General features: G+C 32.7%; 1 protein-coding gene across 3 annotated transcripts in view; it reads right to left on the reverse strand.

Annotated features, from left to right (window-relative positions):
• ATRNL1 (attractin like 1) overlaps positions 1-19,206 on the reverse strand; it is an 811,501-nt gene that overhangs the window by 387,194 nt on the left and 405,101 nt on the right. For all 3 annotated transcript variants that reach the window (XM_064373808.1, XM_021676929.2, XM_064373807.1), the window contains one exon: positions 9,719-9,797. In XM_064373808.1, the coding sequence (XP_064229878.1) occupies positions 9,719-9,797 (79 nt within the window). The remainder of the gene's footprint in view (positions 1-9,718; positions 9,798-19,206) is intronic.

Consider the following 19,206-nt stretch of genomic DNA (forward strand, 5'->3'; position numbering starts at 1 on the left):
TCAAAGGCTACTCTCCCTACAGCCCTCCCCCTTCCACCACAAGGCAGATGGAAAAGGAGAGAGCCTTGGATTGGCCAGAGGCCAAGCAGGGACCATCCTTCAATCTGCTTTGGGTGCCAGTTCACCTCAGCCTTTAACTGGCCACAGACAAAATCCTTCTTCCAGATAAGAGGTAGCCAATAAGAATCCAGAAACCATCATTCTCAGCAAACCGGCAGGAGAACAGAAAACCAAACACCACATGTTCTCACTCATAGGCGGGTGTTGAACAATGAGAACCTGTGGACTCAGGGAGAGGAGCATCACACACTGGGGGCAGTTGGTTGGGGGGGGCCTTGGGGAGGGACAGCGGGGGAGTGGGAAGGGATAACATGGGGAGAAATAATGCTGGATATAGTCAAAGGGGGAACAGAGGCAGTAAACCACCTGGTTATGTATGCACCTATACAACAAGCCTGCATGACCTGCACATGCACCCTAGAACCTAAAGTAAAATTAAAAGAAAAAAAAACAAACACCTCAATTGGGTAACTAAAGTCGGGAAAACTTTACAACCAGGCCCTTGAGCTGCTTGCCCAGGCCCACTCTCACTCAGTGGAGTGCTTTCTCGGTTTAATAAATTCCTGCTTTTGCTGCTTTGTTCTTGCGTTTCATTCCTCTGCTTTGTGCAATTTGTTCAATTCTTTATTAAAAACTCCAAGGACTTCGGCAACTCGTAGTCAAGACCCTCCACGGGTAACTAGTGTTTCTTTGTTTTCTGTATGCACTTAAAACTATTTCCAGATATTTAATTTAATTTAATTTAATTTTTTGATACAGAATCTCACTCTATCACCAGGCTGGAGTGCAGTGGCATGATCTCCGCTCACTGCAACACCCCCCTTCTGGGTTCAAGCGATTCTCCTGCCTCAGCCTCCCGAGTAGCTGGGACTGCAGGCACAGGCCACCACCCCCAGCTAATTTTTGTAATTTTAGTAGAGACGGAGTTTCACCGTGTTGGCCAGGATGGTCTTGACATTTTGACCTCGTGATCCGCCCACCTCGGCCCCCTAAAGTGCCGAGATTATAAGGCGTGAGCCACAGTGCCCGGCCGGTTGTTTGTTTTAAAAAGAATTTTCACCAGTTATGGTTGTCTGTCTGGGGAATATTTCTCAGGAGCTCCTCTTGCTGTCATTTTAGAAGTCATAATGTTCTATTCTCTTTTATCAAACTTCAATCAAACTTTTGCATCCATCAGTCCATTAAAATTGCTGTTGTTGGGTCAGCAATTATTTCTAAATGACTAAATACAACGGTCAATTTTCATTTATTTTACTTGAACCACTAGTAGTTTTTTTAGACAACTGAAATAACTGTATTTCTTTTTATACAGTGTTTTCCTCAGCTTCCAGAAGCTCAGAGTTTTTCTCCAACTGCATTGGTAGCTGCTTTCCAGTATTCATGCTGGTTTCTTGTCTTCTCTCTGACTTCTTAAATTTGAATGCCTCAGGGCTTAATTCTCCTCCCTGGGTAATTTTATCTAGTCCCAGGGTTTCAAATGCTGTCTATGTGCTGAGATTCCCAAATTTAGCTTCCTGCTCAGCTCTGTTTCCTCGTGCCAGATGCAACTCCTGCTTCCTCGATAGATCTAATTAGATGTCTAGTAGATGTACCAAACTTAACATTAAAAATTGAACTCCTCTCCCTAAACCAGTTTTACTTGGAGTAAACACAGAAGCAGAATGATCAGCTTAAAATCATATCCTTTTAACTCAGATATCTTTACAAGTTTGTTGGAAACCCTTCAATTGTTTCCCAACTCTGTCAGAATAGAAGCTAAAGCAGTGTTTCTAGGCCAATGGTGCATATTAGAACATTTGTGGGCTTTAAAAATAAACACACTTGGCTGAGCCTCACTCATAGAAATTCTGATTTTGTGTATCTGATGGGGGTGAAACAGTAAAATTGTATGCAAATACACATAGACACACACATGTTTTAAAGATCTACAGGTAATTCTCAAGGGCCTTCTAGACTGAGAACCACTGTATTACAGTATATATGGAGGAGGAGGCCAAGATATAAAGAAGTTGTTGTTAGTAATACTAATGTATAATGCTAATCATTATTTATATTACATATCAATAATAATGGCTAACATTTATTGAAGTATAATAGCTAAAATGCAGTGGGGTAAGCACTTAGCATGCATTAATTTGCTTACTACTAAATATCTTACAAAGTAGGTTCTACCATATTTGATTGATTCTAAGAAACATTTTTTTTTCACATTTTAATATCTCTGAAGTCTAATGTGTTTTAAAATCAATGACATTGTATCACTGCTGGCCAGATGACAGTTGTGATGTAGTTGTCATTGCCTGCACAGACATAAATTTGATTATTCTAGTCAATGATATTATGTGAAACATACAATATATTTTAACTTAACTCAAAAAGCAATTTTTTAAAACTTGGACTATGAAGGTAAACAAGTAGTGGCAAAACTTCACCCAATTTATTTTGCTTTTATTTTCCTCTCTGTATAAATATGAATGACATATAACAAAACTATACCTAAATAATTATATAAGAGCTCTTTCAATAAGTAGAAAATAAATATTCTTAGTGGGAAGTGAACATTGTGCAATAGTTGAGTAAGTAGTTTTTTCTTTGTAAGTGCTACATCAAATTATGATTGATTGTGTCATATTAGATGAAATATAACCTATTTCCCATTAAACAGATGCATAAGTTACATTACGTGTGGCCCTTTATGAAACCAATTTGTTCAAACTCAAGCTACCTCTAAAGTTCTCTGTATGGTTCAGTCTGACATACTTGGTTTTAAGTTATGGCTTCTTCATTTATAGTTGTAAGCCTCGAGCATCGCACTCTAGTTTCCTCAAATTCCTTACATAGGTAAAGTGTAAACATATATATTTTTAGTGTGAAAATTAAATACTATTTTTGTTAAGTGCCTAACTTAAAATGTTGTCCATTTCATTATTTTTTGTATTATACTTATCAAATAACACAGTCATTCTTCTTTACCAAATACCGACAGACACAAGGAAAATCTTGATGATTCTCTTAAAATTTCCACACACATTATGCTTGTGCACGTGTGATTTACAGAAATAGAAACATTATAAAAACTATGTCATACATTTTCCAGTTAATAATATAGATTTTAAGATCTGTAAACATTTTTGAGGGCTGGAATTTTATTTGGCTTGTTCATTGTATTTATCTAAATATGTGCTTGAAACAACAATAGTTGTTCAACTAATATTTGTTGAAAGAAGGAATGAACTAATTTAATATTAACACAAGTAATGCCTCATTCTTTTTTTGTTACCTAATATCCCACTGTAAGAACACAGAATTTATTTGTAGAATCTATTTGAAGGATATGAAATAGTTTTGATATACAAAAACCCCTCTATAAGTGTGCATGTATACACTGAAATGGTAGGCAGGTATATATCTTTAGGATATATTCCTAGAAATCTAATTACTGAGTCAAAGAGTTTTTAATTGTGATAGATAATACACAGAGTAAACATCTTTTATTTTTGCTTGCCCAGTATAAGTCTCCTTTATTTAGAAAACAAATCAAGATTCTACTTTAGAGAATTATTCCTTTCTCCTTCTCTCTCAGTTCCTGTGGATTTTATGAAGCTGAACCGACCCCTGAACTCCAGAGTGAGCATTCGTGTTGAAAATAAGGTTGCCAGATTGAGCAAATAAAAATATAACACTTGGTTAAATTTGAATTTTAGGTAAACAATGAAATTTTTAGCATAAAAATACATACATACATATTAGACACATACATACACATTAGACACATATATCGAGAGATACATTTGTTTGAGTATATAAGACAGATAAGATTTTGTGGTTAGTGGGACTACTTTTTTTTTTTTAGAAAAAAATGAATATAATGTTTAGTCTAAGCAACTGGATCTAAATATAAAGATAATGACGTATAATAAAGAAAAAGTGATTTTTAGACAAATTTGTTATATTCCTCATATAGTAACAACAGTGCCCAAAGTTTTTTGGTTTAGGGTTTTTTTTCTTTTGGAATTAATTATGTGTATAATTGTGAAACAGTTCACATTTACTTCCATTACTAATCTGACTTCCAGAAAAATTTTTCAATATATTATATCTCCCTATGCATGACATCACAATAAAGTAAATCCGGACGCTCCACTGAGAATTCTGTATGTGTATTTGTGTCTGCCTGTCTTATTAAAATATTTTAAAAATACAAATTCCTCAACAATGGAGTCTATGTATTTTTCTTTATATCCTCAGTATTTATCAATTTGTCTATAATGTAGTAAGAAATTGATGTACCTTTGTTGAACTGGGAAAATAGAAGCACTATATTTACCATAAGGTCTTTGGAAACAGGTTTACAAGGCAACTATCAGTTAACTTTCAAATCTTAATCCTATACGTATTTGACTTCTCAATTCAAGTTATTTTTAAGTAAATTTATGTTAAAATTTGGAAGTATGGTAATGCAATAGGCATGCTAATCACCTGTAAATTTCTAGTCAAATAGGATGAAGTGAAGAAAATTAATATACTAGTAATCATTTTAGTTTGCGATTCAATAAAAAGCAAACGACAAGCAACAGTAAGTTGACATTGTAGCCATTAACTGCAAAGACATTTATTTGAGTGAAATATTTACTAATGAGTTTTTAAAGGTATGTGTTTAATGGAAAGCTTTATCTATGTATTAAAATGTTTAAACATTTGCAAAATACAGAGTTTTGAAGTGCTATGAAATTCTACAAGAGGTTGCATGCAGTACCTAATCAGTTAATTTTCATTTCTCTACCTGAAATAAGCCTTTCACTTTCTCCTTACCATTTTTATTCTGTGCTCAATCCTCTTTCTGTAAATATATTTTGTGTCTAAGGAGAAAAGTGTAGCTCAATTTGTAAAACATTGCTACTGCAATAATATTACTTAGATGAGGCTCTATTTATCACTATTTTGCACATCAGAGAATATTTTATGGCTAACTAGTTTATAGAACCATAAAATGTCATTATTATAGTTCAATATTATTACTGTTTATCTGTTTTATACCGATAAAACAGATATAGAAGAAAAGAACTAAAGTATTTGTCTCTGGAAAACTAGTTTGTTACTCAAAGCTACTAAAACTCTACTTACTAGTATCGGTTTACTATTTTTAACTCAAATTTTAGGGCAATAAAAAGAAAAATACAAATCTAGGTTTTACGCTTCATGATTATAAAATGTGCAGGTACATAGGGTATTGTGAACATAAATTCAATCCCTCATTGGGCATGTCTTATCCCTTAAAATTTTCTGTATTGATTTTTAAGCATAGGAGAAGTATAATATGTGAAAAATATTAAAAAGTAGTGTGGTAAAGTTCTACATTAAAATATTTTTAAAACTAAAAAAAACTAAATTTAAAAGAATTAAAAAGGGAAATATTGTTATCACATGAAATGTAGTATCTTTCAAACACTCAGAATCACCAGTAATAAGAAGTTAATGTAAAAAATTTCCCTGCCTTTGACTATGGATCTATTATTATACAGATTTTGCAGTTAAATTTTCACTAAGACATATTACATTTAAACAACTCAAGTGGAAAAACTGACTTCTTGTAACTATTAAGATACGCAACATATTTTCACACGTTAGTCAAATATGTGATCAAATATCTTCATTTCAGTAAACAATTATGTCTTCATATATTTATGTCTTATACCTATTAAAATTCAAATTTCAGATTAAGAATGAAGATTATCAAGAATAAAATAGCTCAATAAACTCCTTTTTACATATACTTGCTCCTGACAAATATTTTAGTAATGTGATGACTACAATTGAATGTGCCATTAAAGCTAAATGTTTTTAATACTTCTATAAAAAGGACAAGCTATATAAATGAATTCATCTTTCTAGTATAATATTTCCACTTATCAATATACACTTATTGTTTCCATTTGCTAGCACATCCCAAAAGAAAGTTTTCATCTTCTTTTTTTATTGCATTTTAGGTTTTGGGATACATGTGAAGAACATGAAAGATTGTTGCATAGGCACAAACATGGCAGTGTGGTTTGCTGCCTTCCTCCCCATCACCTATATCTGGCATTTCTCCCCATGTTATCCCTCCCCAACTCCCCACCCCCCACTGTGCCTCCCCTATTTCCCCCCCAACAGACCCCAGTGTGTGATGCTCCCCTCTCTGTGTCCATGTGTTCTCATTGTTCAACACCCACCTATGAGTGAGAACATGCGGTGTTTGGTTTTCTGTTCTTGTGTCAGTTTGCTGAGAATGATGGTTTCCATGTTCATCCATGTCCCTACAAAGGACACAAACTCATCGTTTTTTATGGCTGCATAGTGTTCCATGGTGTATATGTAGTTTTCATCTTTTTAACAGGGTTACCATAGAAATTTTGGGGGGTTAGCATATTAAGGGATATCAAAATTGAAGCCTTTTGTATTTTCATTTTTTAATGTGTGTTTAAGAGCCCCTGAATTCTCAGGGGTATTATTCAAAACTCATAACATTAATAACTGGCCTCTGAATTTAAAATTATGCCACAAAAACTGTATCTGTGTTTATGAGAAAACACCATTTTAGTTAAAACTGTAACACACCTAGTTGAATGAACTCAATATGTTAAAACATTTCCAAAGGTTATTTTCATTTTAAACTTTTCTTATATTTAGAAAAGCAACTAGTACAACTGCTGTAATAAAACTACAGAAATTCTAAGAAGAGTCCTTTAAGTAACTTTCATTTACTGTAACAGATAAACTGTCATTTTACTACTAATCAAAGATATCCTTTGAGCTTTACAAATAATTGATCTCTTCAGTATTTTGAAGAGACAGTAACATTCACATAAAGAAATAATAGTGGGTTCTTTTCCTTTGAGAAATATTACAGTTAATCTAATATTTAAAACTGAATAAAGAGAGGATTCACTATAAACACATTTTTACCTCCAGTCTCATAAAGTCTATAAATGGAATTATCACGGAACTACAACTAGTGTGGTCAAAAATCTCCCAGGCTTTTAAGACCAAAATGAAAAACAATTTCTTAACATAGCAGTTCCCCCTTAAATATGTTTCAACTCACCCAGGGGACGCCTAACACTGTGGATACTACTAAGCACTGTATATACTATGTTTTTCTCTATACAAACATACCAATGATAAATTTTAATTTATAAATTAGGTACAGCAAGAAATTAACCACAATAATAATGAAATAGAACAATTATAAAAATATGCTGTACTAAAATTTATGTAAATGTGGTCTCTCTCTGTCACTTGCCACCTCCCCCACTTTTTCTTTCTCTCTCTTTCAAAATTATCTTAATATTTTTAGACTGCAGCTGTCTGTAACAAAAACTATGGATAATGGGGGACTATTGTAATCTAAAAATTATTAGATAACAGATCTATAATAATCATCAAAGACAAAGTCATCTTTACTTTGGACATCAATATATAAATAGTTTCTAAAACATTTAGGATTTTACATTTAAAGGAATTTTGTAAAATTAAATTTGAGAAATTCCTCAAAATATTTTTTAACACGACATATGTTATATAGCATGACATCAACTCTCAAGATAGATTTTCTTTTTCAGAAGAGGTAGCAAATTAAATACAAACACTATTATACACTTTAATAGAAAGATGCACTACCTGGATGAGTTTTGGAAAGAAGGGCATTATATTAAAAGAATTTCCAGAGGACATAGTAATATTTATAATACAGATCAAAACTGGCAAGGTGATCCTAGTCTAGCTCCCCTCTACTATTTCTTCTTATCCTTTCCACATTTGCCACATATATTGAAAGATTTTGACTTCTAAAAGATAAATTTATATTAACATTTTAAAAATTAAAATAGTATCAGCTTGTCAGAGCACCTGATTAGTATGTAATAAACAGAATTACCACAGTGAGATAATACAATATTAACCAAAATCAATTTGTTATTTTGAGAAGTATGAAAGTTTTATAGGTAAACTATTCATATTAGTTTTAACAAATATTAAATATTGTTTCTAAACTTTAGCTACTACATGTAAACATTTCTAGGGCTCTAAAGACTAGACTACAATGAGGAATTAGCTCTAGAGTACCAATCCTTCTTTCGAGAGGTAAGGAAATTCAACTAGACCACTTACTTATATTCAGGTGCCAGTTAATGGCAGAGTTACAAATTGTATTTTCACAATGCTATATTTACATAGTTGCATTTTACAAACTTTAGAGATCAGATATTTCAACAGTGCTCCTCATGGTGCAGTGGGAACAGAGGCTCCCTGATTGATTCAGCCCTCTCTTCTAACGATTAAGGACATACATTGTCACTTGCCCTATTCTATTATGAAAGGAAGGCCTTCACACACTATCTGCCTCTAATCATGATTTTTCCTTCCTGAATCTATGATTTTACTGTAATTGATCATTTAACATGTCTAGAAGATTGCTTACCTCTGCAGAGAATTCCACTTCTTGCCAAATATTTATATATTTATATTTAATACACTCTTTTACAATTGGATTACTTTTTATCATGCAGACATTCCAAGTAAACCCTTACTGATGTTGCACTAGCCATATAGAGAAAATCAGAGAGGCATAGAGTATTAAGATCAATGATCTATTTGAAGGTATGGAGGGACTCCAGTTTGCAAATATACAGATAGCTACTGATCTTTGATGGGTGCTTAAAAATAGATTAAGAAGAACTCATGTCATTCACTAATTCTATAGCTTAGAACACTGGACTTTTTTAAGTGTCTTCGAATGTTGTATTTTTTTTCATGGAAAAAAGAAGGAAAGCAATTATACTGTTGTTTTATATTGTTACAAAAAACACTCATATAGAAGTATATGGAGAAATGCAATAGATATAAAATACAAATATTAATACTAATACTAATACAGTATAATAATAGAATACTGATAAAAACAGAAACCATCTTTTTGAATATATGAGGTATGGAATAACAAACCTACTGCATACTTTTGCTCCTCAGATGATTTTATTTCTTTGTTCCTTTCAATTAATGAATACACACAATTTATATAATCAGTTGTTATTTTGTAAGAATATTATTTTTTCATCAATTTTAGGATTATAAGAAAAATAAATGATTAATTCTAATACAGAAATTTATCCAACTGATGTGCTCTTTAAACATAGTTGGATTCTCAGATAATCAAAAATTGGAAAAGATTTAATTATCAAAAAAAGAATGTTGTAATAAATTTCTAGGGGATAAAATCTTTTTCTAAAGCCAAAAATAAATATTTATCACTCAGAATTTTAAATTTCAACAAAGACACTTATGAAAAATAAATTATACCTTTTAGCATAACTAAATGCCTAAGTTAAATATATTACAAAATTATTTAAACAACAGAATCGATAATTGTATTCACTATAAAGTCTAATACCATTTTAAAAAACTGTTTGCAACTAGCCAATACTTTTACAGATAACAACTTAAAATTCCAGTGATAAAGTTTGCTCTAAATCTTAACAAATACTAGAGGGACTTTAGAATATTAGTATGCAAAAATGATTTTAAATTCTGTATTCTAAAAGAGCATGTTAATTAATAGACAATAGAGATTAATATACTTGCTTAAATCTTTAAACAAAAGATTAAATAATATTACTGATACCTCTCTCCGTCGAGAAGCCCAACAAGTTTGTTTGATCTTCCATACCACAGCAGCCACCAGTAATAAGGATAGGAAACAACTGGAAAATAAAATACAAATAAATTTTGCTTAAAACTTATTTGAACTATGTAATAAAAACGTAGTACATGAAAGACTCAATAATAAATATAAGTAATCTCTTTGTCTAGGTAAACAATAAAAAATAGGGTAAATTTCCAATGTTTAAAATGTTCTCTCAAGTAAAATCAAAATGTATAGGTAGAAAAAACATTTATAGTTCTTGCTACAGATTACGGTCTATATTTAGAATTTTATCTGTCAGAGGAATGTAAATTTATAATTCCATTGGTCTTATGAAGCAACAGAAATCACAACCAAAATCTATTTAGAATTGCTATTATGAGTCATAAAATATGGAAATTTTTAAAATCCAAATGTCACACATGTACATTTACTTTATTTTTATCACTATTTTATATATGTACATATTCCAGTAGTTCCCAACCAAAGGTTATTTTGCACCCTCCCCCTACAGATCATTTGGCAATGTCTAGAGACATTTTTGATTATCACAACTGGGAGAGGAGTGCAGGGGTGTTAAAGAATTCTACACACAAGACTGTCCCCAACAGCAAAGAATCAGAAATTCACAATGTCAATAGTACTGAGGTTGAGAAACCCTGGCATATGCTAATGTTTACATTAAGAAATAAGTCAGTTACACTGTTCATACATGTGGTCTAATATATTAGGTACTATATGCAATAAACTATGATAATGCAGTGTACTTTGTTAGAAGTAACTCAAGTCTGACAAATCTCAAAAGGACAGAGATTTACATGAATCTCATTAATCAATCTCAATACTGTATCACTGTTTATTTTCCCTTTCTTTACTCTGTGGTTATAGATTATGCTATGAGAAGAGCCAGAAATGAACAGACCCTCAACACTACAAATTCAATGGTCACTGGACACTACAAAAAAACCTGGTACTCATCCTTAATTGACAATCACTGAATTCATCACTTGAGTTACTCATAAGCAGTGGCAATTTTTGACACTTTCCACTCTTGTCAAGTCTTCAATATATTTTTTCTCCCTGTCTATGCCTCATTTGAAGCAGAAGACCTTAGAATGTCTTTCAATTACAATGACTACGACAATGTCAATTTTAACATCTATCCATTGAGTGCTGCACACATTTCAGATGCTATGCTAGATACGTCACATTGATGATTGGATTTAGTCTTAGAAATGCTTCAATATAGTATATATTATTCTTATTTGAGAAAAGAGGAATCCAATCCTCAGAGATTTTGAAGTTTGCTTATAGTCACACATGGAGTAAGCTGTAGTACCAGACTTTTTCCTCTCCTACGCTGGCAGCTCTGACTATCTCATAACCATTTTGTTTCCATATCCATTCTCTAATCCCACTTCCAGAATCAAAGGAAATCTACTTTGTAAAAGTCAGTGATACTAACCTTTCCAACCACAGAGGTGATTTTTTTTTACATAGGTACCCTTTATGTAATATTCAGCATTTTAGGGGATACTTTTCTGAGAATTTGTTTTCAACAGAAAGTCACCATGATTTTCTAGAAATTAAATAATCTGGTGTTTTCTCTATTATCAGACTTGAACTTCTCAATTGACTAAAACTCTTTCCTGAGTAGTCTCTTTCATTTTGTTTTGTTTTATTTTCCTTTATACTTCCTAAACTAATATAGGTTCAATGAATGTAGATTACATTCCAGATTCCCTTTTTTAAATTATGAACATTCCTTAAAATTCACTTCATGAAACTGTGTTCTTCTTTTCTCTTGCTCCCAAAGAGAAAGCTAAGTTATTTTCATGGTTTGAACTATGACCTCAATTGGAATGATTTCAAAATCTGCATCTTTACATCTGTCAAAATGAGAGCATCTTATCTTTAAAGGGGGTATAAAAGACTTCTTATTTCAAAGTCCCTCCCAGGAAGGAAATTCCCAGTACAGCTCTGATAGTGATCCAGCACCTAATTAAATACTCACTGTAGTTGAGAAGTTGCTGACTCACAAGTTAGTGCATTGTATTTCTAGTTAATTCAAATTTTGAAAATATTCTAACTTTTTTTTTTTTTCAGATGGAGTCTCGCTCTGACACCAGGCTGAAGTGTAGTGGCACAATCTTGGCTCTCTGTAATCTCTGCCTCCCAGGTTCAAGAGATTCTCACACCTCTGTCTCCTGAGTAGCTGGGACTATAGGTGCACACCACCAACCTGGCTAATTTTTTTTGTATTTTTGGTAGAAAAGAGATTTCGCTTTGTTGGCCAGTCTGGTGTCGAACTCTTGACCTCAGGTAATCAATCCGCTGGCCTCAGCCTCCCAAAGTGCTGAGATTACAGGTGTGAGCCACCATGCCCAGCCAATATTTTAACTTCTATCAAGCAGTGCTGCATCTGCCTTCTATGTTAAACAAAATCAGCCTGCTGTATGCTAAAACTTCTTCATATATTTAAAGAATATAGAGATTTTCTTGTATGGGATTGCCTCAAGTCCAGTGTTTCTCAACCAGAAATGCTTTTGTTCTCCAGGTGATATCTGGCAGGGTCTAGAGACATTTTGGGGTTTCACCAAATATATTTACTTATATTCAGTAAATACAACTTAAATATCAAAATGTATTTTTATTTGATTAATAATTCACAACATTTCTCTTCCCTAAGAATTACATAATAAAGATTCAGTTGGAGAGAGGGAATATTAGTTGAATTTCTCATGAGGAGCTTAAATTCTTTTTTATCTAAACTTTACAATTCAAGAGAGTATTGTTTTTGTAATGATGTAAAAGGACAGCATAAAATACAAAGTTTTCATAATTTCAGTTTCTTGAAACAAGGAGTTACACTTTAGAGGTTTGTATCAGATGCTTTCTTTGCTAATTCCTATTAGGTTAGCAGTAAAAGAGCTAACATGCTATAAAAAAAATGGCTGCTAAAATCAATAAACAGTGTAAGAAAATATTTTTAAAATAATATTCTCATAATCTCCAATAAATATCAAAACTCCAGTAAAATATATCTTACTACTTGGCATATAGTGGTTGTCAATACATTTTTGCTAAATGAATGAAACTGGTTTTTAAACTGATTTGAATAACATCATTTTTTTCTAATATTGAATGTCTCATTTGGTATTATTATTATTATGTAGGGTAATACCTTATAAATGTTCTTTATTTCTAATAAATTATATTGCAAACAAAAGTTACAGTTCTCTTAAAAAATATACATACAAACAAAACCCAGTTTATTAAGAATACTTGCTTCATTAAAAAGAAAACAAGCAAACAATAAAGATTTGTTATATTTATTCAGCATAGTTAAAAAGTTATTCTTCCTTTGGTGACTACTAGAAAGTCTCAAGCTTTATTGACAATCTGTGAAGCTTGAAGATGACAGAATTTCCATCATCTGAATTTCTTGAATGACCACGTGAAGCAGTGTCCTGTATGCCATGCTATCCCTTCTGAAATAGTTTGGATATTTGTCCCCACTCAATTCAGGTTGAATTGTAATCCCCAGTGTTGACGGTGGGGCCTGGGATAAGGTATTTGGGTCAGGGGAACATCCTTCATGGTTTGATGCTGTCTTCAAAATAGTGAGTGAGTTCTCATAATATCTGCTCATTTAAAAATGTGTGACGTTTCTCCTCCCCCAACTCTCTTGCTTGCTCCTGCTTTCGCTATGTGACATGTCTGTCCCCTCTTCACTTCTACCATGATTGTAAACTTCCTGAGCCTGCTCTAGAAGTTAAGCAGATGCCGTTTCTTCCTGTAAAGCCTGCAGAACCATGTGACAATTAATCTCTTTTCTTTATAATTTATTCAGACTCAGGTGTTTTTTTCTCATAGCATTGCAAGAACAGCCTAATACACCTTCCACTGGCTCCTTTTTTGCCTACTGGACTTGATGTGACAGAGAAGTATTGTAAACTTTTATTATATTAAGAGACAGATTTCTAGGTTTGTATATTCTAGTTAGCTTTTCTCTATCTCTTAAATCAAAGGGTTTAATGGGTAACATCGAACATTAGCATCTTTTAAGTTGGTATTGCAACGTTTGTTAGAGAAAAATAACCTTTCTTTAAGGTCTTCTTTTTCTATTATATTATGCAGAAGCTTTTATGCTCCATGGTATAGATATTGAGGGGGAGATAATTGGGCTTTCATTTTTTTAAAAAAAAAAATATGCTGTATGACAATAATATCAAAAGATCTGAAAGGTTCAATACCTCTCAGTACAATCCTCCCAATGGAAATAAGGAGTAAAAAGAACAAAGAAAGAAAGAAAGAAAACAAACATTAAAAAGCAAGTACATCAGCTACAGGAATAAAAAAGGGAAGCATAGGAACTTACAGAGAGGTATTTTAATAATTTGATTTTATCCTTCATAAAATGGTCATTTTGAAAGTATTCTTAACGTAAAAAAGCATGGAATGTATTAGGTAATCTCATTTAGGGAAAATTAAAAGAATTCAATAGAAGTAACACAGTGTGCTATAAGGTTACATTGTAATGCAGGTTGCTAGTAACAAATAAATACCCACTGGTGGTAACCTAGTTGGCCAATTGCAAAAGAGATAATATTGTCTCTATTTTATAGCAATTTGAGGTTAAATGATCAAAAACGTCAAGTCTTAAGTACATATTTTAAAAGACGGTTTGGGCATATTATTTTATTTCACTGAAAAATGTTAGAAACTAGGAAACTGTATTGAAATAAAGAAATTTACCTCCTAATAACTGTTATTCCACAAAATGTCTTTCAATTGTTTTATACCTTCACAACATTTAAAGGATTTTTTTCTTACCAACTAAAATGTCAACAGAATAAACTTCTAACTGAAAATGTAATAAAAGCTATGAATATTAAAAAGAAAAAAATTGCTTATATGTTTAAGTCATCAGATTGAAAAAGATGAAAAATCAAAAAAGCCCACTGGCTGAACATAGTAAATAATACGCGCTTAGCATAAATTGGTACTTTTGAGAGTTGTTAAGCAAGAGTTACTGTACCTTAGAAGCACTATCAGTTAAAATTATTTCAAATGCAAGTAACAGAAAAGCTAACTCAAACTGATATAAAGAATAGTAGATCTACATGAAGTTTACACTCTCAGATATGAAATGAATTTGTTCTCCTCACATTCATATGTTGAAGCCCTACCCCCTAGTATGGTTGTATTTGGTGACGGGGCCTTTAGGACATAATTAGGTTTAAACAAAGTCAATAAACATGGGATCCTGATCTGATACAATTAGTGTCCTTATAGGAGAGACACCAATGAACTAGTATACTCTCCCTCTCCTCCTGCATGCATGGAGGAAAGGCCATGTGAGTACATAGTGTGAAGGCAGCTATTTGCAGAGCCAGGAAGAGAGGTCTTATCAGAAACCAACAATTTGGCACCCTGATCTTGAACTGTCCAGCTTCTGGAACTGGGAGATAATACATTTCTATTGTTTAACTCACTTAGTCTGTGTTATTTTGTTATGATAGCCCAAGTAGACGAAGAAACATCCTTAAGTCCAAAGGGAAAAATGTTCCAGGGTCCTAGCTATATTTTCTTATGATTCTCTGGACTATGCATTCCACGGCACACCAACTTTATTTTCAGGTTTGTTTAACTCTTAGGGAAAAAAAAATGAACACAGGAGTTCCAAGGCTTATATAATACATGTACATGTCCACTCCTTACCAAACATTGACAGTGCAATAAATAGCATTACCCTAACCATGAAGCTAGTGAGAGATAAATCCCATTCAAATTGAATGGTTTGCTACACAGCCACGTGGAGGGAGTTGAATGAAGGCTGGAAAAGAATACAATCTACTAGATATCATTTATGAAAAATTTATAGAAGAGTACCCAAATTAACCTTCCTCCCATGACCCAGTAACAGATTTTGAGTCTATGAGCATCTTTAGTAACTCTTAAATCTTTTTTTAAAACTCTACAGAAAATAGAGTAGTTTTAAGTCTCATCTGATGGAGTATTAGAAAGACAAATATCTAGTAAGGAAATCTTCCTGGTTAACTCCTATTACAAGTAGCCTACTTGGATAATATCTTATTCTTCCAAACTCGCAACAAAAAGTAACAAAGGACAATATATACAGTGTTTCTTTCTACAATGTATACAGTGTTTCTTCCTACATTAAATGTTTTTTGAAGAACATCTTTTAAAACCATATAGTTAGGATAAAAGTTTTAATTGTTTTGAAAACCTTTCCTAAATCATTAGTGTATAACACAATAGAGAAACCCAAATTACACAATTCAATAAATTATCACGAAGACAACATACCTTTGAAAACACCAGCTTGAAGAAACAAAACTTAATTCATTCTCTCTCATAAGAAACTATCACATTTATTTTTAATGCCATATTTTAGTTTTGCCTATTGGTAAACTTTTTACAAACGTAATACTATTTTTTTTTTTTTGTTTCTGCCTCTATCATTTAACACTATCTTTGTGTTATCTATTTTAATCCTTTGGCATTCTTTTTTCCCATTGCTCCACATTATATATTTTTCCATTCTATTATTTTTTGGTATTTTGATTATTCCCAGTTTGGGGCATATAAAACATGCTTCTAGAAATATGGTTCACATAGCTTTGATGAAATGGAATTTTGGGGCCATAGAGTATGCGTAAATTCAAATTTTGAATATAATGTGAAATTATTTTCAAAGTCACTGCACCAATTTCTAGTGTACTAAAAGTATTAATAGTTCTACTTCCTCTCCAATACTTGGTATTATTTATCTTTTTCTCTTCATCCACTGTAGTAGGTAGTATTACATTGTGGCTTTAATTTGAATTCCCAGATAAAAATTAAGTTATGCACACTTGCATATTTTGTTGGACATGTGGATATCTTCTTTTGTGAAGTGTATCAGTCTCTTGTCATTTTTGGAGAAAGGAGTTTTCAGACTATTTTTAATTGATTTCTATGAGTTACATAGTGTGAATATACGGCCTTTGCCTTTTATACAGTTAGTGACTATTTCATACCACTGTGTGATTTGACTTTTCATAATGTTATTGGTGTGTTTTGATAAGAAAAAGTGTTAGCTTTTTCTGTACTCTAATGTGTTATAGTATTTTATGTGTCCTATTTAAGAATCCATTCTATATTATGAATGTTATGAAGAATAATTCCTACATTACCTTCTAGGTGCTTCACTGTTTTTACCTTTCCTCCTAGAAATTATTTTATATTTGAGGCAGGGATCAAATTCCACTTTTCCCATATGCATAGGTAATAGAACTAGTACCTGATGAAAGTTTTCTTAAAGCACTAAACATTGGGAGATACCTTGACTTGGCAATACAACTTAAGAATGACTGTTCCCTTTAATCCATCTCTCTTGTGCTACTTTGACTTTACAATGCAATAGAGTTCTTGTTTATATTCTATAGATAATGTTGATATTCTCTATAGAGATATTTTGCTTTATCCATCTGCAGGCTATGGTCACAATGTATCCAAAGCTTTTGAAGTGCTACTTGACTCTTTCAAGCAGGAAGGCCACCAACTGTTTAGTCTGGGGCCAAACCAGAATTCTACGGATGAGCTGAATTCTCAAATTCTTTGGTATGATAAGGATAATTAGGATCAGATCAGCACACATACAGCTCAGGGGTGATCCTACAAGTTTATAAAGTGTTTTGTGGAAAGGCTTTTCTATCTCCATTATCTCCCAGGTCCTTTCTGGTTCTGTGGGCTCTACTTTTCCATCATCTGGCCAGAAACTACACACTTTTCCTATTGAACCATGTTTTGTGCTGGGAGTATAGATAAGAAGGAAACCAACATGGTTTATCTTGGCTCTCTGTAACCAGAGCTCCACTATTATAGAGGAAGATTCCCCTCTCTTGGATTCTGGTTCTTACAGCTTCCCACTGTGAGCCATTTTGCTGCTGCCAATGTTCCTGCTTCACACTACCTGGGGTATGGGTGAGTGAATTCAGGAAAAAGAGAAAAAATGGGAGTGGTTCTTCCTCATTTTCTATGAGCTTAAGAGTTCCCTTTTCCACATCATGGGCCAGAACTAGAGGATCTTTCCCTGTCTGAACTACAGTAGTTATCTTCAAGTTTCAAATTGCATTGACTTCAGGTCAGGGGACACTAAAGGGGAAAAACGGTAAACTTCTAAACAGTTCAACAGTTCTTTGAATTCTGGTGTTCTTCTCTGCTCTGCCTCCTGATATCATATATCAAATAGCTGCCCATGAATTTTGTCCAGGTTTTATAGTTGAGTTCACTTAGAGAAAAAGAGATGTGTGTTTACATAATCTTACCTGGGACTGGAAACCTATGGTGCATGTTTCACAAAGTTGCAAAGGCATTTCAAAATGGAAAGGTTAGTCTTTATAACAAATCACATTGTAAGAACTGGATATTCAAATGTGAAATAGTCAGTACTGAATTACATCTCAATCGTACACAAAAAATAACTGAAACAGATTGCAGATCTAAATGTACAACATAAAAATACAGTCATGCGTCACTTAACAATGGGGATATGTTCTAAGAAATGTGTCATTAGACAATTTTCATCCCTGTGCAAACATCATAAAGTGTGCTTACACAAACAGATGGTATACACTACTATACATGTAAGCCATTGGTATAGCCTATTGTTCCTAGGCTGTAAACCTGTATAGCATGTTATTGTATTGAATATTGAAGGTAATTATAACACAATGGTTTTTGTGTATCTAAACATATCTAAACATAGAAGAGGTACAGTAAATATACAGTATTAAAATTTTATAAGTACCATCATATATGTGGGTCTGTCACTGACCAAAATGTTTTATACATGACTGTATAAAACTCTTAGGAAGAATTCTATGTAAACTTAGTTAGGGAGAGTCCTTGGATATGACATCAAAAGCATAATTAATTTTGTAAAAATGCATCATATTGAATTGTATAAAAACTAAAACCTTTTATTCCATAAAAGATACTGCTAAGAGAATGAAAAGACAATTCAAAGACTGAGAGAAAATATTTGCAAATCATATCTGGCAAGGAGTTGTATCCGGAATATACAAAAAACATTCAATATTCAAAAAAAAAAAAAGCAAAAATAAAAAAGCAAAAATAAAAAAGCAATTAAAAATAGGCAAAAGATCTGAAAAATACTTCACCAAAAAAAATGAAGGTATAACTAATAAACACATGAAAAGATATTCAATGTCATCAGCCATTAAGGAAATGCAAATTAAAATTACAACAAGATATGACTACACATCTATCAAAATGGCTAAATTAAAAAATGTCAACAGGACCAAGCACTGGTGAGAATGTGCAACAACTGGAACCCTGAGCTTTGCTGGTGGCAACACAAAATTGTACAATCACTCTGAAAAACAGTGGCAGTTACTATAAAGATGAGTATTCATCTACCCTATGACCAAGAAATC

The sequence above is a fragment of the Aotus nancymaae genome, unplaced genomic scaffold, assembly GCF_030222135.1.
Source record: "Aotus nancymaae isolate 86718 unplaced genomic scaffold, 86718_ANA_hifiasm-v0.15.2.pri h1tg000010l, whole genome shotgun sequence".
Lineage (NCBI taxonomy): Eukaryota > Metazoa > Chordata > Mammalia > Primates > Aotidae > Aotus > Aotus nancymaae.